Raw genomic sequence first — 22,741 nt, forward strand, 5'->3', positions numbered from 1 at the left:
TGTGGTCTTCTTTTTGGCGTCTGTCATCTCTTACATTGCCAACTACCAGAGGGGGTGGGGCTACGTACAGGTTCACAACTATTAAAAAATAAAACACAAACTCTGTTTCCTTTTAATTTAAGAGCACAACTGAACTTGACTTTTGGATTACTTTATTTTAAAAATTTGGATCTGTTTTCAAGAGAGAAAGCGAGACAGTGAGAGAACAACCTAGTGAGAAAGAAAGAGTTCTGTATTTGCATAATGTGAAATTGTGATCAAGTTATATGCGATAACCATTTGATTTTAATTCTTAAAACGTCTTTTCTGCAACCTCTCAGTCTTCTATCCTCTGCTTACTTTTTTCCAACTTGTTTGATTTGTTGGTCTAGTGGTCTCCATTAATTTGCTGTTTTCATACCTGATTGTAATACGGTTTCTGATTCCAGTATCTTCTTTTCAAAAATCGTAGGTTTGTTAAACTCTCTTCCTGCTGACTGTTCTTCCTCTATCTTTAACCTTGATCTTTTCAAGACTAAGGTCAATAGGCATCTCCTGCTTTTATGATCATCTTTCGTCCTTGTTAACTTCTTACATTAAGTGGCTTCATACCTTGCCATGAGCGATTTCAATAAAAAAACAAATAAGACATGAATAATTGTAATTTTGAATTTTTCATTTGTAAAAAATGTAGAATAAAAATCTGATTAATCAATAAAGATATATAGTGAATCTCACACAGTGAAGGCTACCGAAAGAATTAGTGAGCTGGATAGAATATGTAATTGATGAAGGCAATTGGAATTTCTTTTTTAGATAAGAAAAACAGACTGTAAATGTATGTAAATGATTGTTGTCAGGTTTCTGATCTATTCAGTTTGAATTTCCTTCTTCACCATCATTTCTTTCAAGCTAGCCACATCAACTCTCAGACGCCTGTTACTCGCAAAATTTGATGAATTTAAAGTCTCTACCAGAGATGCAGTTTCTAGTTTACAAAGAACCTCGGGCAATCTAGGTAGTCTGAATATTTCCTGAAGCATGACGGCTATCAATATACTAGTAACAGCTGCCTCACCAAGCACAACAGTTTCTGGGGCTAATGGGCTTTTTTTTTTTTTACGTGGTCGAGTTTATTTTTGATGATCAGCATATAGGAGCCATTCTGTTCATCTTGCCACGAATAAGGATGATAAAACTACCCTGTAATGATCCATCCTCCAAACTAGCATAGGTGGCATCTGAATAACCGTATTCAGATCCGAATGTTTCCCATGCTGGGGGGAAAGATACAAAACCTGTTTTTGGTTTTAACTTTATTAGTAAACTAACGGTCGTAAAGTATGGTTAAATATGATATATTTTAATTAACAAAAACAAAATTACTTGGGTACTATTTTATCGCGTGTAAGAAAGTTAAGAATTTTAAGATAGGAGAGAGAAAACATTATTTAAAGAAAAAAATACTGCATGGTATGAACTTGCAAAAGTTAATAAGCAAACACAGACAACAGAGACTTATCTATGCTCCTATATATATATATATATTTTTTGTATTGATATTCATATTAAAAACCCCTTTTTTCTATTTATTTAAAAAGAAAATACAACTTTGTTATATATGGGTTACTAGCAAAAGATCTAGCTAATTTGCATATTCTTTTAAGCATTCATTTTAGTTAATTCCCAATTATTATTATTATTATTATTATTATTTTTTATTTTTATTTTTTGGTTTTCTCATGGGATGATCATCTTTATAATTACATGCAATTATATTCATGCAGATATTCTACATGATTTATCCTTGTGTAATATTTGCATAAGAAAGTTATAGTAAACACAAACCTCTTTCTATATATATTTATGTATTTAGGCAGACATTGTTAAAAACAACAAAGTTTCTGTTTAGTAATGCCTTTTTTTTTATTTTTTCAATTTTTCGTATTTTTTTTGTGTATACATCAAACGTATGAATGTATTGTAAAAGCATTTTTTTTCTTCTCACGATTTTAACTTTTTGTGAAATATCCCCGATTTATCGGAGTGGATCTATGTTTTTAGTGGCGTCCTTACGTCAATTGTTATATTATGGGCTCTAAAAAGGGTTCTATGGTATAATGTGTATGTGAATATATTCGATAACGATGTACACGTTGAAGAGTTGGGTTTTATATTTTATCTGTATATTCATGTACGTGTAAATGCATGTATGTATATACGTTGTATCATTCAGTTGATCGTCTAGTGTGTATATTTTAACTTTTATGCAACAGTTCTAACAGGAAACGACTGACGTGGACGTATCGAAACAGTTGTAGACAAACAGTTCTTTTTAACAGATGTAAATAACACAACACATATCTGAATTATTTATGAACATTTATTTTCATGATTTGGCCGGCATTTTCAGAGATTACACGTTTTTACATCTTGGCTGCCTGAAATGACGCCTCTCCCTGCATTATTTTGAGTCATCCGTTCTCTCTGATGTCCAGCTAACGACTGCCTAGAATCTCCCCAAATCTACATTTCATCATGTATAAAATAAAATGCATACTATATACGTTTTGAAGCCAAAACAACGCATTATTACAAAATAAACAGGCATTTATTTTGTTTGAAATTTATATTGAAATTCATAAATATATTTCGAAGGAAACCATCTTCCGTATGTCTTTCTTTTTTTTTTTTTGTTTTTTTTTGCCATGTTGTTATTGTTGGAGCAGAGAATTAGAAAATAGAAGTCCGTTTGCCATGTTGTTGTTTTATTTTATTCAAACTCAACCAGCGCTTCTAAGGAACAAAAAGCTTAACGTGAATCCCGTGTGACCAAACACACCGTTACAAGATTAAAAAAACTACCATAAAAACAACAAACGGACTTCTACTTGCTGATTCTCTACTCCAACAGCGTGGAAAAAAAAAGACATACTGAAGATGAAGTATATCTCCGAAATATATTTATGAATTTCAATATAAATTTCAAACAAAATAAATGTCTGTTTATTTTGTAATAATGCATTGTTTTGGCTTCAAACGTATATAATACGTATTTTATTTCATTCAAACTCAACCAGTGTTTCTAAGGAACAAAAATCTTAACATTTCATTATGTGTTATTATGTGTCTCAGACCAACAGCTGATGTCCCAATCTAGTTATTTGTTTATGCAAACCAAAATCATATTTACATCTATTTTTCTATTTTCACATTTCTTTTGCGATATTATGTCAATCATTTTCTTCCCCAATTTAATTGTTTACTTTTCTAATCATAATAATTGATCCAGCGACCCGCCGTCGCTCGAATCAATTAATAATAATAATGTTTTCACCATTGGCCCTGCTTGCCACAGTTAACACAGATACTACGCTATGATCACAACTGAAAGGGTCACAACATTACAGTTATTCTGGATGATTGCCAGATAACCATCCATTAGGTTTTCCTGAAATTTTGCCATAAATTGTATTTCATTAAATAGATGTGCACAGTAAAAGTATTTTTGCGAAAATTCCCGTTGTCCCCAGGGGCTCAAAAGAGGTCAAAAATGCCCCAAAATGGCTATCCATTAGATTTTTCTGAAACTTAGCCAAAATGTGGAGCCCATTGTTCTTAATATAAATCCAGTATGGGTGACCCTGGCAAAATTCTGGTTTGCATTCCCAGGGACTTTTAGTGCTGAAAACGCCCCTTTTTTGTGGATCTTTTTTCATATTTTTCAACAAAAACTTGATATGTCTGATTATATAGTGGTTTTTCACGGTGATCAATTCAAATATACATATGCTAAGGCCTGAAACTGCACCGTTATCCATTTACACTAGGATTCGGCTTCCCCAGGAGTTCAAGAGGTCAAAAGTGCCTCAAAATAGCCAAAAGTGACCCCTTTTGCCCCATAGCGTTTGAGCCATCCATTAGATTTTCCTGAAACCTGACCAAAATGTGGAGGCCATTGTTCTTAATATAAATTCAGTATGGGTGACCCTGGCAAAATTCTGGTTCGCATCCCTGAGACTTTTATGACTACAAAAACATGTCATTTGGAGTACTTTTTTCATATTACTCAAAAACTTGATATGTATGTCTATATAGTGGTTTTCCATGGTGCTGAATTCAAATATACATGTCTTAAGGTGTGAAACTGCACCATTTGTCTATTTTCACTGGGATTCAGCATTCCCAGGAGCTCAAAAGGGGTCACAAATGCCCCAAAATTGCATAAAAATGACACTTTTTACTAGGTATCCCAAACCAGCCTAGTTTAGGATACGAAAACTGGTAAATAAAGTTAAATTTCCTTCAACTTGCGATATCTCGTTTATTTTTTGGGTTATTTTTTTTTTTTTTATATGGAAGTCACCACTTATCCCCGAGTGGCTTTCGGGCCTTGATAAGGGTTATTACGTGTACAGTAATCAATGAGATAGTATTGTAGTAATCATTAGTATTAGAGATTTGATAGTGTCTTAAGAGGGCGGTTTTTCAGGAATTTGTTTATTGAAGACATCCAAGTTGTAGTCAGGTGGGAAACAGGCAAACGGAAGAGAGTTCCACGGTCATGCACTTCTGAGCATCTACATTTTGATTTAGGCACAGATAAAGAGTGGGGAAAATTATTGGCAGTAGTTTCAGCCAGATGGGTGTTTCTCGTGAAAGATTGGCAAGGGGTAACGAGAGATTGGAGCTCAGACAAGCACCTGCCGTGGAAATAACGATAAAACAAAGACAGGCTCGCAATGACTCTTCTGTAGGAGAGAGGCTGCAGGGAAGAGAAAAGGGCATCCCCCACTAAGCTACAAAGTCTGTTTTGTACTCTGTCAAGGCAGGATAGGCTGTTTTTAGCAGCTCCTGCCCAGATGTGGCAACTACTCCATCCTTGGACGTACTTGGCTTTTATACATAAAGAATTGCATCAGTAGTGAGATATCTTCTGGGGCGGTAGAAGGATCCCACCATTTTCCCAGTGTCCTTGGCAACAGACCTGATGTACGTGTAATTCTTTTTCTTGTGTCTTTAATAGTTTTTTTGTTTTTTTCCAGGTTACTTCAAGTTATGTCACTAATTTTGGTGAACGCCGCCTTATATTTTACACAAAAAAAATGGTGGTGGTTTTCAAATTTGGTGCGCACGATATTGTGAGTCTCTAGGTATAAAAATAGTACCATTTAAAAAAGAAAAAAAAAAGGTCACTTATCAATATGGTGAGCTTAAACAAAAAAAAATCCAACTTGAAAACTTTAATGAAAAAATATGAAAGAAATTCAATTGAAAAAGTTCTGAAAATCGCACCGTTTTGTAGAGAAATATCTCCTCTTTAATAATCTGTTGGTGTCATATTACTACGCTCATAAATCAAGGAGCGCCACTAATAAAAGTGACTGTACCTACACATCGAGATTTACAAGTTAATCCCAAGTGAGAAGTATGAAGTATCATCACGAAAATAAACTGTCAACAAGAAGGAACCAGCCGCACGATCCAACGAAAACGTAAACAAACAACTTGTTTCACTATATACATATATCAAAGTTATTAAGTGAGTTTGTTTTTGTTTATTTAAAAGTTATAGAAAGTTATTGTTTAAAATATTAGCAAGCGCGTTAATAAAAGAAATGAAAATTTACAATTTAAAAAATAATGTTAGTTGTTTATTTTCTATATCTTCTTTCTAACTTTCATATGTTCTTTGCTTTATCTTTTTTCAGTATGATAAACTTCAGCATCGTTAAATTATCTTTTAAAAATTAAACTGGGTACATTTTAAACCAAAAAAACATTTTTAGTCGTGTGTGACTGACATAAAAAAATTTTTCATTTTAAAAAATGTGCCTCATTTTTTTTGTTTATTTATTTCTCTTATGTTCTATCGGACGTTTTTGATATATCTAACATTTTGTTAAATTAGTTTTTTTTATTAGACTGTACAGTTATATTACTTAAAAAAATTAACAAAATATAGCTAAGTTTGGTACTCTTGCATAATTTAACCCGAATTCTCGTGAATTTCCGTCAAGCATGGATCGGGCGAGACTGGCAATCATCGGTGTCAGCCGAGCGTTGTTCAAATGTTGAAACGCTAACTCTACTTTTCATTTTATTTTTTTTCTGTTATGTTTTTAGTAATTTTTAAGGTGATATTAAGGGAACGGGGGTGATTTTTTTTTTTTTTTTTTTCTGATTAGTTACTTATTTTTTTTTTAATTGAATATTTGGGAGTTTGATTAGCCAAAGAAAAAGCGCTATCTTAATGGAAGCAGACGACATTCGAATTGAAAGAAAGCGACTAAACCAAAAAAAAAAAAAAAAGCTGACAAATATATTTTCAAACTCGCGAAACAGAAAAATGACTCGTTAATGATGTAAATTAGATAGAATTTGATTATAGGGACGGATCAACAAGAACTTATTTACATTGGACTTGAAGGCTACTATGTTGTATTCAAACAGGAAGCAGACCAACGGAACGGTGTTCCACAGATGGGCAGTTCTGCGAAAGAAGCTTTGTTCATGGAATCTACGTTTAGATTTAGGCACAGTTAGCGAGTGGGGGAAATCGTATATAGTGGTTGTAGCTAGTTGAGTATTTTATGTGAAAGTTTAGCTAGGGGGGACTATAGATTGGGGTTCAGTTTTAAACAAATTTTTTTGTAGATTTTTCTTTTTCTATTTAAATTATCAATTTTATAAAAAAATGATATAAACCCGAAACTTTTCATATAAATTGTTATGAATACTTTTAAATATAAAAACAATTAGCTTCGAATTTGGAAGTCAGGTTCATTTGTTTTTATGCTCATTTACCTAGATTTTTTATTAAGTTTTCCAATTGTATTTATTTTCTTAAGTTTGCATAAAATTGTATTTTAGTCATATTGGAAAAAAATGGCTCATTCTCCCTCTCAAATAGGATGAACCTTAAGTAGAAGAAAGCACATTTATTCCTCCACTCCCTCTTCAGATACATTTCATCAACTTTAAAAATACTATATGATAAATAAACTTGCAAATGATGCAATGTTAGAACTTCAACTACCTTTGACCCAGTTATGGTTGAACAGGCCTATTTTACATCCCTATAAAAATAGATAAAAATACTAAGCTAAGTAACTCCTTTTTTTTAGTGTGTATGTCATCTATTTTAAAGAAAACAAAAAATAATCTATAAATAGATTTCGATTGTATTCACATCTGGTAATTTCATATACTAACACCTTATTTTATTTTATTTTTTTTAGTTATCTCCCAGTTTACAAAAATGATCAATTAATGGTCATTTTATTTATTTTTGTTGTTGGTTTTCAGATTGAAACTTTGACACGAGGATTGAATGTAGATATAAGATTATTTCAGCTGAACTTTGAAAAATGAAAATATATAAAAATAACAAAATCTAATAATTTGGTCAGAATACACACGTTCTGGTAAAGAGCAAAGCAATTTTGGCGCTTTTACACTATTGGGACGAGATTTCTGAAATCGTAATACTGAATTTCACATAAAAACAATGGTATCTACGTGTTCCTTCTATTAAGATGATTATATCCAAAAATTACGAAAATCGATAAGGTAGAAAATTATTTAGTAAAGAAAATAAAAAATTAAAAAAATTTGAAGAAAATGATAAAACACAGTTCAAAAGGGAGGTAATTTTCTGTTTTGATTTAAACAAGATGGCGGCAATTTTTCACTTGCTAACACGATTAAAGTTTTTTTTTTTAATAATGCAGTAATATTCAGGTAATTCCGACTGCTTAATTTGGAAGCTACCATTGTAATTTATTAGAATTGACAAAAAATCATTTGAAATCATTGTTTTTGTTTTTTTTATCTGAAAACTTCATTATTGACGACGAAATCTTGTCCCAATAATCTAGAAGCACTGCAATTTTTTAGGACAATAAGTGAGTGGTTTACTATTTTTTTTTTTTTTTTTGCAAGATGCATTTAAGTTCATATATCGTCGAACAAATAAAATTTTAGCAATTTAAGGTTCCAACAATTCTTGGGTGAAGTTGATGAATATAGATGCATTTTACCCTTTCTTCAGAGTAAATATACTGCATAATCACGTTGACACACCGGCTTCCGCTGGATCACCGAAGTTAAGCAACGCTGAGCCTGGTCAGTACTAAATGGGTGACCATTTCGGACTTTCAGATGCTGTGTGTGCTCTCCGCTTATCTCGACATTGTTTCCAGTCATCCTGATCTTCTCCTAGCACTGGACCCAAACAGTGTCGATTCAGGAGAGGTGTGGTTAGGGATTGCGTGACTCTTGCTTCACAATTACAAGCGCAATTGCCCCTACAGGGGGTATCCTTTGTCTTTCAAGACTGAACGGAGGCATCGATATGAGTAATCTATATTATTATATATTATAGATTTAAAAAAATTATTTGGTGTCTTATTTATAAGACAGTGCCATCAAATAACTTAATATGATGACATTGAATTATTTGAGATTATTTGGTGACAGTGGAGCCTAATAGGTTAATGAACATTTATTTGTGATCTTTAATTAAATTTGCAAACGTTGTTGATCCATCTTTTAACAAATGTTAAAATGTTATGCTCAAATGTTATTTATATAAAATGTTAAAATGTTATTTATAAATAACATTTATAACACGTTATAAATAATATATAATAATATTTATAAAATATGTAATATATAAAAATATCTATTTATAAAACAATATATAAAAGATATGTTATAAATAACATATTTATAACACGTTATAAATAATATATAATAATAATATTTATAAAATATGTAATATTTATAAAATATGTAATATTTATAAAATATGTAATATAAAAATATATAAAAGATATGTTATAAATAGCATAGCATGGTATAAATAACATAATATTTATAAAATGTATAATATATAAAATATATTTTTATATTATATTTATAAAAATATATAGATATGTTTTAAATAACATTTATAAAAAGGTATAAGTAATATATAATAAAATTTATTGAAATATACAATATGCAAAAATATATATTTATATTCATATAATATTTATTAAAATATATAAAAATATATATTTATATTCATAGTATATTTTAAAAAATATAAAAAAATAATCTGGTATAAATAATATATAATAATATTTATAAAAATATATTTATATTATATTTTAAAAAATATATAATATATTATAAATAAATCAAGAGGCTACAAATTTACACATTCTAGTAAGAAGCAAAGCCGTTCACACAAAATTACATTTTTGGCAATAAGTGTGTGGCTTATTATTGCAAGACTCATTTATATATGAGTTCATACATCAGCAAGCAAATACAATTTTAGCAAAAGTTTACAAGAATTCTTAAGAAGGTTCCAACAATTCTTGGGTCAAGTTTATGAATATAGATGCATTGTACCATTTCTTTGGAGTAATTATGCAGTAATCTATATTATTGTATATTATAGATTTTAAAAAGAAATTATTTGGTGTCTTATTTATAGAACAATGGGATAATAAAATAATTTGGCTTCCACTGTTGGGCATTGTTTTCCATGTGCAGCTAGTGGAAACCACTGTCTGTGATTGTCAGAACCTGCAGCTATTGGCTGATTCTAAGAAAAACATTTAAGGAAAACACATTATTACATACTTATTTTTCATGCTTAAATCAGTAACTTCCAAAAATTGCGAAAAATGGTCCATTAGAAAAATAATAATTAAAGAAGTTTTCGAAGTTAGGGATTCTCACTGTATATTAACTCTTTACATTATGGCAAGCAATCTACGAAAGATTAATGCAAGCAACAGTAAACGTAGTCACTAGTTTTGTCTTCTCTGCGCCAGCTTCTCGAACCAAAGGTTCTCAAATCCTTCGCCACCTTTACTCACGGCACGCCTCCATGCTGGTCTATCTTCGGCTAGCTCCTCCCACACATTCACATCGATGCCAAGAGCGATCAGATCCCGTTTGGCCACGTCTTTAAAGCGCAGCACTGGGCGACCGCGGCTTCTTGATCCATTTGCTAGTTCGCTGTAGAGGATATCCTTATGGAGGCAGCCATCGAGCATTCTGCGCAGGTGTCCAAGCGAGCGCGATTGTCGTATCTTGAGTGTCTGGAACAAGGAGCGGCTGCCGGCACGTTTTAGTACCTCTTCGTTGGTGATTCCATCCCACCAATTGATGCCCATGATATGTCGCAAGCATCGGAGATGGTAGACGTTCAGTCTTTTCTCGTGACAAGCATACGTGGTCCAAGTCTCTGCTCCACGTATGCTCGTCACGAGAAGACTGAACGTCTACCATCTCCGATGCTTGCGACATATCATGGGCATCAATTGGTGAGATGTTAACTCTTTAGATTGATCGAAATCAGTGATAGATGACTGCCTTCTACTGATGACAGCATCTTTCAAGTCGACCATCATTTTTCTTGATATCCTGCATGCATTTTTGTTCTGAACGTAGCTCTAGCATATCTTGTAAATAATAAAATACTCCGCAGCAAGTAAAAGTGGTAAATATATATATATATATATATATATATATATAAACAAGTGTTTCTGTAGCCAATAAAATTTACTTTGAAACCTACCTGCATAATATTTTTGTGTTTTAACTTATTTGAAAGCGTTTATTCAGTTCTAAAAAGAAAGTGTCGACATGATAAATCACAGCTTTGGAGACCAGGTAATCTGTCAAGAATATAAAATTAAATCAAATCGTGAAGCGGAAAAAAAAAATGCAAAAAAAAAAAAATTAAACAAATATAGCATCTTTAAAGTCTTGATAATCGCTCATAAATAGAAAATTAAATATTAGTACTCGTAAAAAAAATATTTTTTATTTTAGGGCCGTTTGCAGGCGCAGAGGGAGGGTAGTAGCGTGTTGGTATTTTGTGCATATGTACATTCCCATGCTGTGTGTACATTTTGAGTGTTCTGTCCGCGCAAGGAAAGAGCAATATGTGATTGTTTACATGTTATGGTAGTTCTGTGTGTGCAAGGAAAGAGTTAGCAACACATGTTTAAATGCCAATAATTATCAAACCTTCTGTTAGAGCTAACTGTTGTAAAATTTTAAGGGTTCCAGCATTTAATTTTAATAATTTGTGAGCGATTATCAAGACTTCAAAGATGCTATACATTTTTTAGCAGAATTGCATTGTTTAGAAGTCAATTTAATTTTTTTTATGTTTGTGATTATTGAGTGTTAAGACGTTATATATATATAATATATATATATACTTTTTTTAACTTGTGCATGTATGTTAACATGCTGAATTGTTACAAATAAGTTGCCAGTAATTATGAAACATTAGGATAATTTTAAGATCACCAATATTTAATTTTCTGTTTTTACAGCATCTGTTATTGATTTATTAGGTGAAAGTATGCAATAGTGATAAAACAGTATCCCATCCTCACGTTAGTAATTGGTTTCTAAATAATCACATGCTTATTTCAGTGCGCTTCAGTAAATGCATAAGTCCAAAATCTATAAATAAAATTAAAAAAAAAAAAAAGTGAATATTATTCATCAAACCACGGCATGTGTTTTGTACAAACATCGTCCTCCGCTCGTAGGGGATCACAATAAGAAAAGAAAGTGTTATGCTAACATTTTAGTTAATATATAAAATTCGATGTGTAATGGGACAAAATAATCAAACAATAATCACTAAACTGTGACTGATATAATATCAGTCAACAACTACTCGTTAAAAAGGATGTAGAAGGTCATGTCTAAATCAGTAACTTCCAAAAATTACGAAAAATAACAATTTCTCTCCTCCCTTTTCTTACCTTTTCTTTTTTCCTCTCCCCTTTACATCCCCCCTTTATATTTTCCTCCGCCTCTTTATATTTTCCTCCCCCTTTATATTTTCTTCTCTCCTTCTCTCGAAAAGGTTTGATATGCTGCAAAACAATCCACATTTGTTTTTTCCCTCTTCTTTTTATGTTAATGATGAAATTTTATCTAATAGTAAATGCATGTTTGTGTATGTCTTAGTTTTAACAGAAAAGCTAAACAGTCATTAGTTATGGAAAAGTGGTGGACGATTCGTTCGCTGTTGTTATATGCTGAAAATTAAGTGTCTATTAATTGAAATTGACGCCGTGTGAATAATTATGTCCTAGCAATGCCATATTGTAATGTTCTGAAGTGTTCGTTTAGAATGTCTGAACTCCTTGCACTTGTATCCACTCAGCATACATATCCCCGACAAACCCGCTTAGCAACAAAATCATACCCATTCACTGTTAAGGTCTCTAATTACCAGAAAGCTTTCTACTCTAATAGTTTCTTCTCTTGAACAGCTAGACATTGGAATTCCCTTCCTGCTTCCCTGATATGCAGCAGTTTAAGTGTAATGTAAAACAACATCTTGTTTATCTTTCTTAGGCATGGCCCCAATTAGTAGCCCCTTACGTCCACATGGCGATATGCCTTGTTTGGGGTGAAGGTGAGTAAAAAAAAAAAAAAAAAAAGGGGGGGGGCGAGGGGGGAGGTTAATAATTAATGCACATGCTAAAATGTAGCAATACTCCATGGATGGGCAAACAGTGACTGTCTACACATGTTGACCTTTCTACCTCAACTGTTATACGTCTACTAATCCAAGCACTCTCATCCATATTTTCAATGTGACCAAACCAGCGGTGTCTCCTGTTCTGCACACATCTCCATATATTGTCCAAATTTAAGCTTAAGATCTAAGCCTATCTTTAAAACTCCCATTACAGATCCATCGTACTGTTTTTATATCATTTCTCTCCATGCAACTCGGTTATCTTCAACCCACTAATTACCTATCCTGGAAATTATATATCGTCCTATTTTTGGAATGTATCGAACTCAGAAAGTCAGTAGACGGTAACGGTTTGCTGGTTGGTAACGAAACCAGTAATGAAGAAATACAAAAGAATGCAGAAAACTTGTCTAGAGTTGAAAAATTAGTTTTGTGAATAGAAAGCGACTAAAGGAGCAGGATAATAGACTGATACATAAAAAGAGAAGCAGACATACAAAGCCAGTAAAGCGAAAAGACGGAGAAGGGAAGGGGGTGGAAGACGGTCACTGTTAGATTTATAGAACTTATTGCAGTATTTAATGTATGGACAACAAGTTATAAGTAATTTTGCGATATCATTAAACTGATTATTTACATAGATGAAAAATAGTTATCCACAAACGTGTTTCACCATATCTATGGCTTATCAGCATGTCTGACTATACTATACTATACTGACTATGATACAACCATAGTCTATGATTCGGTGTGCATACCACTACACTATGAAACGCCAGTTGAAATAATATGCTATTTTTATCACTTTAAAGTTATGTCAATTTTGTTATTTTTAGTGATAATTATATTTATCTCCCCATAGGAGCTAAAGTGTTCTCTCCCTTAGAACTGAATAGTTGCACCATATTTTGGGATGTGTACAAATATATATACAGTGTGGGACGATAAATTTGTTGCCCTAAAGAAAGCAACACTACAGCTTTATTTTAAAACTTTTATTAAAAAAATGAATTCAGGGAACTTGATTCTGTAGTAGAGCTGACATCTATTCAATGTAGCCGCCTTCAGCCTCAATCACCACCTCGATAAGAGTCTGGAACTGGGAGCATGTCTTTTTCACAAGCACTGACGAGAGCTGGGTGAATACTTGACGGATGGCAGTGATCAGGCTGACTTTAGTGTTGTAGGAGGTCATGTTGGTGATGTTGTCAATGTATTACCAAATAAAATAGTTCAGCAGGTTCAGTTTGGAGGAGGAGGGGCCAGTGAGAGAAGGGTACAAAGTCGTAGCACTCCTTCTGAAGCCAAGCCTAAATTTCTTTGGACGTGGGCTGGCGCCGAGTCCTGTTACCACACCCAGGGTCTGCCACTGGCCACCTGATTGCACCAGGCGATCATCACACTTGACAGCCCATTCAGGTACACTTTGATGTTTACTTTCAAGCAGACTTCGAAAATGTGAGGTGGCATGATGTGGCACTCACTTAAAACCACACCAAAGACCATAACCGTGGACGGAAACTTTGGTGAACGGTCTGAATTTGTATTTTGAGGGTGCTGGCAATAGTCCAGTTGTCATAACTTGGATCGATAGAGAGCATGATTTGTACAGCAGTGCATCTCCGATCTCACTCATTGAGCATTGTGTCACTTTCACACATGCAAGAAGGCTCCTACCACTCTTGGGATTTGTACACAACTGGCCAACTAGTAGATGGTCTGCAACAAAAAAAGAAAACAGATTTTCATCAAATGGAATTATGTCGTCTTTTTTTTTTTTATGGCGACAATTTTATCATTCAACCCTGTACAGATATTAGACAAATATAAATATACAATAATACTTTGAGATACGAATGCACTAAGATAAGATTTTTTTTAATATGATACATTGCATCGATATTTACGCCCTAAGATACAATTTTTTTAGATACGATTTAAAAAATCATGCGGTGCTAAAAAAATTAATGAAAAGCCCCCCCCCCCCAAGAAAAGTACAAAATGAAAAGCCAATAAAAAACATGCAAAGTACAAAGAAAAGTGTGTTTGTACGTGTATTGTAGCCTAGGCTATGATATCCCAGTCGATAACTTTCTTTCTACAAAATCAATACTTGATTCTGGTTCATTCGTTTTTATTTTTATTTTTTTTTCATTGTTGGAGCATGTTGTTAAAAAATAAAATATAATTTGATTGAATTCTTTTTAGAAAATATCTTAAATTGAAACCGGTTTCAATTCATGTTTCATGTGTAACACCTATGGTTAAAATTTCACAAAAATTAAAGGTGTTTGAATTTTTATGAAGGGCTCCCACCTCCGCTTAGCCCCTTTTACATAAAATTAAATTAAACTAAATATAATTCATGTTATTCACCCCTACACACCCAAACTGTGTTCCAAAATTAATAACGATCGGTTAGTTTAAGATTGAATCTTATATATGCAAATACACACACCTAACTTATATATATAACTAGGAACTATAGTGTTACACATTAGGAATCCTATGTCAATGGTGATTAAGTTAACTAGTGTAAATTTTGACAAGGGTCACACTGAGTGCATAATAACAACCTAGATCTGAAAAACAATTGTTTCCAGAGACGAGTGACATAAAGTTGAGGCAGCAGATAAAACAGTAGACAAAACAGCCTACTGGTGACGTTACGTTTTTTGAGCTGAGAGAAACAAAGGTTTTTAAATCAGTCTCTTTGTTCAGTATGACTGAAACACCGCCAATAATGTTGAAAACTTTGTAATCAAAGGTGAATGTTATTTCTCTGTCCATGTGTGTCACTCATTTCAGTAATTTAGAAAGTTAAGAAATAAATAATTAGCTGAGGGAACGTTAGTCTCTCTCTTGAGTCAATTCTCTCCAAATAAAACCTTGAAGAAAACTTTCAGCAAATTTTCCTTGTGTCCTGTTTGTTTCTGAAAAGAATCTTATTGGTTCCCTGACAAAGTAGGAATTGGACCTAGCAATCCATTCATTTGTTTGCACTTTTCTCAATAACCATGCCTTTGATTTTTTTTCTTTTTTTTTTTTTTTTTTAAAATTTTGTACAAACATTAGTCATGGTGAAAATAAATTTTTGCTAGAATGGATTTTCCAGGATAACTCTGGCTATTTCCCTATCTATCTATCCATCTTTCTATATATGTGTATGTGTGACCTTGTGTGTGTGAAACATCTTTACCAAATTCCTCTCTGAATATTTGGTCTACATACTTGAAACTTGATATACAGAGTATTTTGACTTCGGTGACACTTTGGATTTGTCTTTTAACCTTTAAAATGGCTGCTTAGGGATCAAAAGTGAAAAAAAAAAAAAACAGTTGGCAGAAGTAAATCAACTAACTTCTGAGCATGCGTACATAGACATTTTTAGGTTGAAGTCGCTTAATTTTTAACGTTTTTGTTCATCTTGCAATAGCTCAAACGGTAATGACGAGGCTGAAGTGCTAAATAACGACTATGACCATTCAAGAAATTAACTTTTTTATATCACATCAATCCAAAGTTTTTCGATATGACGTTCGTCCAGAGTTTTTCGATATGACGTTCGTCAAAACGAGTATTTATCAAAATGCTCGTTTTGATATTTAAAAAAAAAAAAAAATTTTTTTTATTTTTTTTTTTACTCTGATTCACCTCCAAACTGTGAATTAGAGGCCATGTTTAAAGGGTATTTTAAGTGCAGACTATGTAAGATGTTTGTTAACATTACATTAAAATATCTGCATGGTTGTATAGTCATGGGAGCAGGGAGCGAATATCAAATTCTAGCAAGAAAAATCTATTAAAATAGAAAACCTTCAAAAGAAAACCTCCAAGATTTGTAACCAGAACTCCCAGGATTTAGACCCAAAGCTCTATCACTGAGCCAATTCTTACTAGTGTCTTTTTTTTTTTTTATGTCGGTGTAATTTATTTTGTCTGCAATACTTTTGAGTGAAAAGCACTCTACCTAAATGCTAATTGGGAATAATTTCCCTCACTAATGTGATTCCCTTTTCTGAAATTACATATTTTAATATGGAGATCTAAAACATTATGTAATAAAATAACTTTTTTTCTTTCTCTCCTTTTCTCTTATTTTCTTTCCTTTTATTTTTTCCTCCCTTTTATTTTTTCCCTCCCCCCTTATTTTTCCCTCCCCCTCTTTATTCCCCCCCCTTTATATTTTCTTCTCTCCTTCTCTCGAAAAAGTTTGATATGCTGCAAAACAATTCACATTTGTTTTCTCCCTCTTTTTTTTATGTTAATGATGAAATTAGTTTCAAAATTGTCAATCATACCATCTAAATAAAAACAATCAAATCTGACAATCATATCTATGTAATTGCATTGAATATATACATAAAATCGGGTGTCATGTTTTTTAGACGCGGTGGGAGGGGGGAGGGGGGCGTCGTTATCGTAGGCCGATCCCATTTCTTTTCAAAATGAAAATTTATCTGATTGAAAGAAGTGACGAAAAAATGTTCCCTTTTTATTTATTTTTTTGCAACCTCATTCCCAAAAAGTGTGGTCGTGGTTAGGTGAGAAGTTTTTAACACCATCCACTCGGTGTCTTCGCTTCGTATAAGTATTTAATCGTTATTTACGGGTGCGTTAGTTCCTGATTGTAACTCAAAGTGTTCAGAATAACAAACTTTACCCGGATATGCCAATTGCTAATTCGTTTTTCAATTTGGAGTATTTTGTTCAGTCATAAAACTTCAAGGTTTTCATTTTAACAGACCAGCTGGTTCATTTTTTTTTCTTTTTCCAGTCATAGGAAAATATTGGAAAAATAGCCAGTCTCAGGATAAATGACTTCAAATAATTTCCAGCAATTTTGTGGAGGGACACCATTGTGGGTAAGTACATTATCATTTAAATAAATAAACGCACACACGCGCACAGAATTTCTTCCGTATATTTTCAATTTTTCACCGTATTTTTATTTATTTATTTATTTTTATTTAAGCATCTCTGTCGTTCATTTTTTCTCCCTCCTTTACACACACACACACACATATATATATATATTATGTTGCGTTGGTACTTTTGCAGTTTACGGACCTTGCTATATATATATTAATTTTTGACAGGATTGTCAAGTTAAACTCAATTTTTACGGTATTTCTTGATTGTAAATTATGAGTTTCTAAATTATGTAATCTTTCAACACTGAGTGTCTGTAAACTGCAGAAGTACTATTTTTCTTCTTCATTCAGTCTTTTTTCTCCTTCCTTCAATTTTTTCTTCATACATTTTTTTAGTTGTTTTTTTTTCTACACCCTTTTTACTTTTACGACCCCGACACTTTTATTTCTACTTTCACGACCGTACCCTTTTTTTTTTATTTCTACTTTTCGACCCGCCCTTTTTTTATTTCTACTTCCACGACCCTGCCCTTTTTATTTCTACTTCCAAGACCCTGCTCCTTTTTTTATTTCTACTTTTTCGACCTGCCCTTTTTTATTTCTATTTCCACGACACCGCTCTTTTTTTATTTCTACTTTCACGCCCCTGGGCTTTTATTTCTACTTTTTCGACCCGCCTTTTTTTTTTTTTTTTTTTTATCTCTACTTCCACAATACTGCGCTTTTTTTATTTCTATTTTCACGACATCGCCTTTTTTTTTCTACTTTTTCCACCCACCTTTTTTTTTTTTTTTATCTCTGCTTTCACGACACCGCCCTTTTTTCTTTCTACTTTCACGACCACGCCCTTTTTTCTTTCTACTTTCACGACCACGCCCTTTTTTCTTTCTACTTTCACGACACCGCCCTTTTTTCTTTCTACTTTCACGACCACGCCCTTTTTTCTTTCTACTTTCACGACCCTGACCTTTTTTTATTTCCACTTTTCGACCCGCCCTTTTTTATTTCTACTTCCACCACACTGCCCTTTTTTATTTCTATTTTCACGACCCTGCTCTTCTTCTATATCTACTTTCTCAGCCCCACCCTTTTTTTTATTCCTACTTTCTCAGCCCTGTTTTCTCTATTTTTTACTTTCATGACCCTGCCCTTTTTCTATTTTTACTTTTCTGACTCCACCCTTTTTTTTTATTTCTACTTTCACAACCCAGCCTTTTTTTTTTTTTTTTTTTTTTTTTTTTAAATTTCTTTCACGATGTCACCCTATTTTTGTTTCTACTTTCCCCGAGGCTCCTTTTTTATTATTTTTACTCCATATTACCTTATCCACAGACCATAAAACTGTTGATATTCCTGTATGTCTCACAATCCATCTTAGTATTATTCAAAAATTACTTTAAAATTAAAAGTAGAAAGAAAAGCACGAGAATCAAATTGGACAGTTACAATATTGCTGCCTGCCTGGTACTTGACTCTAGTTGGAGCTGGTTTCTTCCAAAAAAAAATTTCAAGTGAATATTAAATTCACAAGCAGTTCAGTCACATGTATATTTTGGTCAGGAGGGATGACTAGGTCAGTCTTTGCATTTTTGCAGTTTTTGCTGGGGTGAGTCGCTGTCCACCTACCTACAGCATCCAATATTCCCAAATGGTCACTTATCTGATATTGACTAGGCTCAACGTTGCTTAACTTCAATTATTTAATGAGAATCGGTGTGTCAGTGATTATGCTGTTTTGTAACTATTGTAGAACATTATGAGGGATGCACCCAAAGCAGGCAACTGGATATACACCTTTTTTTTTTTTTTAAATTGAAAGTAAAATAATCAATCATCAATGACTATAAGATATGCTGCCGAATCTTTAAAATCCAGATTTATAGTCTGTGATCCCATGCCATAATTGATACCAAGCTGTGGGATTTCCCTTGGCATAAAAGTCCATCATTGAAATGGCTTGTTGACTGAGGTACACCCTTCAAGGTTTTTCTTCTCCTCTTGAGAAGGGGGTTTAGTTTATTGCTAATTGCCTGAGACGCCCCTACCGGGAAATTCTGATGGGGCTGCCCAGGCAGTTTTTGTAGGTCAGAGTACTCCTCATTTAGATCTCTGGCTTTTCAAATTCCACTTTCCGACCATTGTCACATCATCCCACCGTAGGAGGGAGATAAATAGCGCGATGACTTTTTTTTCTTTTTTTTTTTTTTTTTTTTAAATATTTCAACTGTAAACTACAATAATACTTTCAAAAAATGTTTTTTATTTAATTAAAACGAGTACAATTTCTTCTGTATGCAGATGCAATCTCTTGCATAATGATTCCACATGCACATTTGCAGCTTTTCCTATTTGACCCACTTCATTGCTCGAAAAATATAATCTGTTCTTAAACAAGATGTCATGAAGATAAGAAGCTAAAAATTGTCTTGTTTTTTGCATTTTCAACCCAAGCAAGGTACAGTGCAACCTTGATGTAGAGAGCTACTATCATAATTTGCATAGGGAGCTGCTATCATAATTTGCAGAGATACTATGTAGGGAGTTGAGCAGCAAGATGTCTGTTTACATTATACTTAAACTTCTGCATGTCAGAGTCAGGGAAGCAGGAATCTGGAAGGGAATTCCAAAGTCTAACAGTCCTAGGGAAGAAACATGAAAGTAGGCTTTCTGGCATCTGGGGATCTTTACCGTGTAGGGATGGGACTTTGCTGCGTATCAGGTTTGTCGGAGGTATTTATGTAGAGGGAATAGAAGTGCTTGTAGTTTGTTGGAGCACTTACCATTAAAATACTTGTAAAACAGGCAGAGGGATGCAACATTTCATCGATGGAGCCTAGCTGACTGTGCAGGACCTATTAGGTTGATAACTCTTTTTTGAACCCTATTAAAGAGTGAGAGACTAATAGCAGATACACCAGCCCAAATGTGACAATACTCCATACATGGGCGAATGGTGGTCTTGTAGCAGTACAGAACACTCTCGGGCATAAGTAATTTTCTAGTATGGTAGAGCAAGCCCACCTTCTTTGCAGCAGCCTTGGCAATACCCTCGATATGTCTGTTCCATATATTCTTGTTCTTTGAAAAAAAGAACGGCAAGACAAGATGGAGCTCTAGAATGCCATATTCTGTTTGTAGCTGAAGCCTGCCTGCCAAACAACCTTGCTTTTATATTCTGATGTTTCAATAAAATAAAATTAGTTTTATTAAAGCAAAGATGTTGGTATTTTATTTGAGGACGTGATGACCTCCTTTTCTTATTCAATTCAAACCAGTTGTTAGATACATATTCGCTCGGCCGTGGTCGCCACTTTACAGTTAGATGCTCCTGGTGGATCACATAATAGAATAACAGTTCTGGATGAGTAACATCTTTTAGTTTAGCAATCAAAAATGCCTGAGTGATTTCTAGCCCATCCTTCAACATCTATATACTTCTTACAACACACTTTACACCATTAAATCCATACTTTTGAAAATACTTAAGGGCAGTAAATATTGCCCATCTGATAATAGCTTTCTCATTCATTATATACCTCACAAAGCAAAGTAATATAATTAAAATAACTATCCTGTCTTTCGAAACCTAGTAGGTGATGCTCTTTTTTCTTCCCTGCAACCTCTTTCCCACAGAAGAGACGTTGCAAGCCTATCTATCATTATTTTTGTGGAAAGTGCTCGTCTGAGCAGCAATCCATGGTACCTCCTTGCCAAACTTTCACAAAAATACACTTCTTTAGCTGCAGCGACTATTTACTCTGTTTGTGTTTTAATCTAAATGCAAATTCCATGAACAAAGCTTTTTTCCTCAAACTGCCCACCTGTGGAACTGTTCCACTGGTCTGCTTTCCAGCTAACTACAATATAGTTGTCTTCAAGTCCAATGTAAACAAGTTCTTGTTGAGCCCCCCCCCAATCCATTTCTACCACTAACTATTAGTAGTACACTGTCATCCCAGTAACCACCGTACACACATTAACCCTTATCTCTGATGCCATGTTTGCTTAGTGTTCGGTAATTATATTCTACTGTTCTTGGAATTATTATTTTAGTTAGCCAATCAAAATGCTGTAAAAAAAACTTACTAAGATAGCGGGAGCAGTGTGTATTTATGGAGGAGAGTTAATTTTGGTAATAGATAATACAATGTAATTAAAACGTGAAACAATTGTGAATGGAGTTAAGAAAATGTAGCCAACGAAGAAGAGTTTTTGGTGTTTGATGGGAGAGTGGAAGTAAATATTTTGGAGTGAGTGAAAGGTATGCCTACTTCCTCTAAGAATGACTGTTTTGGAATTCAGGTTGAACGGAATAAATGTAGAAAATTCTGAAATTGAATTTAAGTGACTATAACTATCCTGAAACATGCATTAGTTATTGGCAGGGAATGCAATCATATTAGAAATATATATATATATATATATATATATATATATATATATATATATATAGTATCTCTATTTATAGTCCTATGGTGTCTGAATTGAGATTGAACAAATCGATTTCATTTTATTATATGTATGAATGAATAGATGAGACAAGACCAAAGGTAGTAAAATGCTATGTTAATTAAAAATGTGTCCAAAAAATATATTTTCCGTTTGCTCAGAAGATGTAGCAATAATAAACTTAGCATTTATTTTCTTACAAAGAGAATAGCTCCTATGAGGTCATTGGATCACACTTGATCAATTTTCAGGGCACATAAATTTCAACTGATCTTTTGAAAGAACTGCTTCAGCTTCTTTGGAAATCACAGACGGCAGTCAGATTGTTCCTTAAAAACAATATTCATCCCCCTTTACTTTCTCCTGCCTTTGTCCAATGGACACCCAAGGACCGGCTAAAGTGTTAGTAAAGAAATGAATTAAGCAGGAAAGTAAGAAAGTTCTTTGGGTGCCATAACTCTGAGCATGTTATCTTTAGGCTAAGAAAATCCAGTGGACAAAAGTGAGAGAGAGGAATGTGTGGCGGGGGGGGGGTTCTTTGTTGGTTCTAGGGAACTCAAACTGCTGTCTATCATTCCTAAAGGAACTAAAGTAGTCCTTCAAGAGTCAGTGGAAATTAATTTGCCCTGGAGACTGATTGACTATCGTGTGACCCAACCACTTTACAAAGGCTGTTCTTGGCATGAGAAAAAAATGTAGTGTTTATGATTGCTACAGAGATATATTGTTCGATGGAAGGCTTAGAGAAAAATAATTAAAGATATAATCATGTTTTTTTAAATTTTATTTTTGATTTCAATAAATATTCAATCAAAAATATAAAAAAATATTTCTCAACCTTAGGCAAGAAATACGAACATGTGAAATCTTGCCTATTTTTATTAATGCGAAGACATAAGAATCCTTTGTAAATACTTGTTAG

The 22,741-nt window shown here is 33.3% G+C and overlaps 1 protein-coding gene across 3 annotated transcripts in view; it reads left to right on the forward strand.

The window, feature by feature from the left end:
• The window catches only part of LOC145277545 (multidrug resistance-associated protein 1-like), a 164,115-nt gene that overhangs the window by 29,354 nt on the left and 112,020 nt on the right, over positions 1-22,741 (forward strand). The window contains exons 1-2 of one of the 3 annotated variants that reach the window (XM_080129015.1): positions 16,960-17,040; positions 17,274-17,361. In XM_080129015.1, the coding sequence (XP_079985141.1) occupies positions 17,314-17,361 (48 nt within the window). In that variant the 5' untranslated portion in view covers positions 16,960-17,040; positions 17,274-17,313. Of the gene's footprint in view, positions 1-16,959; positions 17,041-17,167; positions 17,362-22,741 lie in introns of those variants that run through there. The other 2 variants (XM_080129014.1, XM_080129013.1) reach the window with 2 other exon arrangements.

This window comes from Euprymna scolopes, chromosome 6, assembly GCF_053919585.1.
Source record: "Euprymna scolopes isolate OS-2025 chromosome 6, ASM5391958v1, whole genome shotgun sequence".
In the NCBI taxonomy this organism is placed as follows: domain Eukaryota; kingdom Metazoa; phylum Mollusca; class Cephalopoda; order Sepiida; family Sepiolidae; genus Euprymna; species Euprymna scolopes.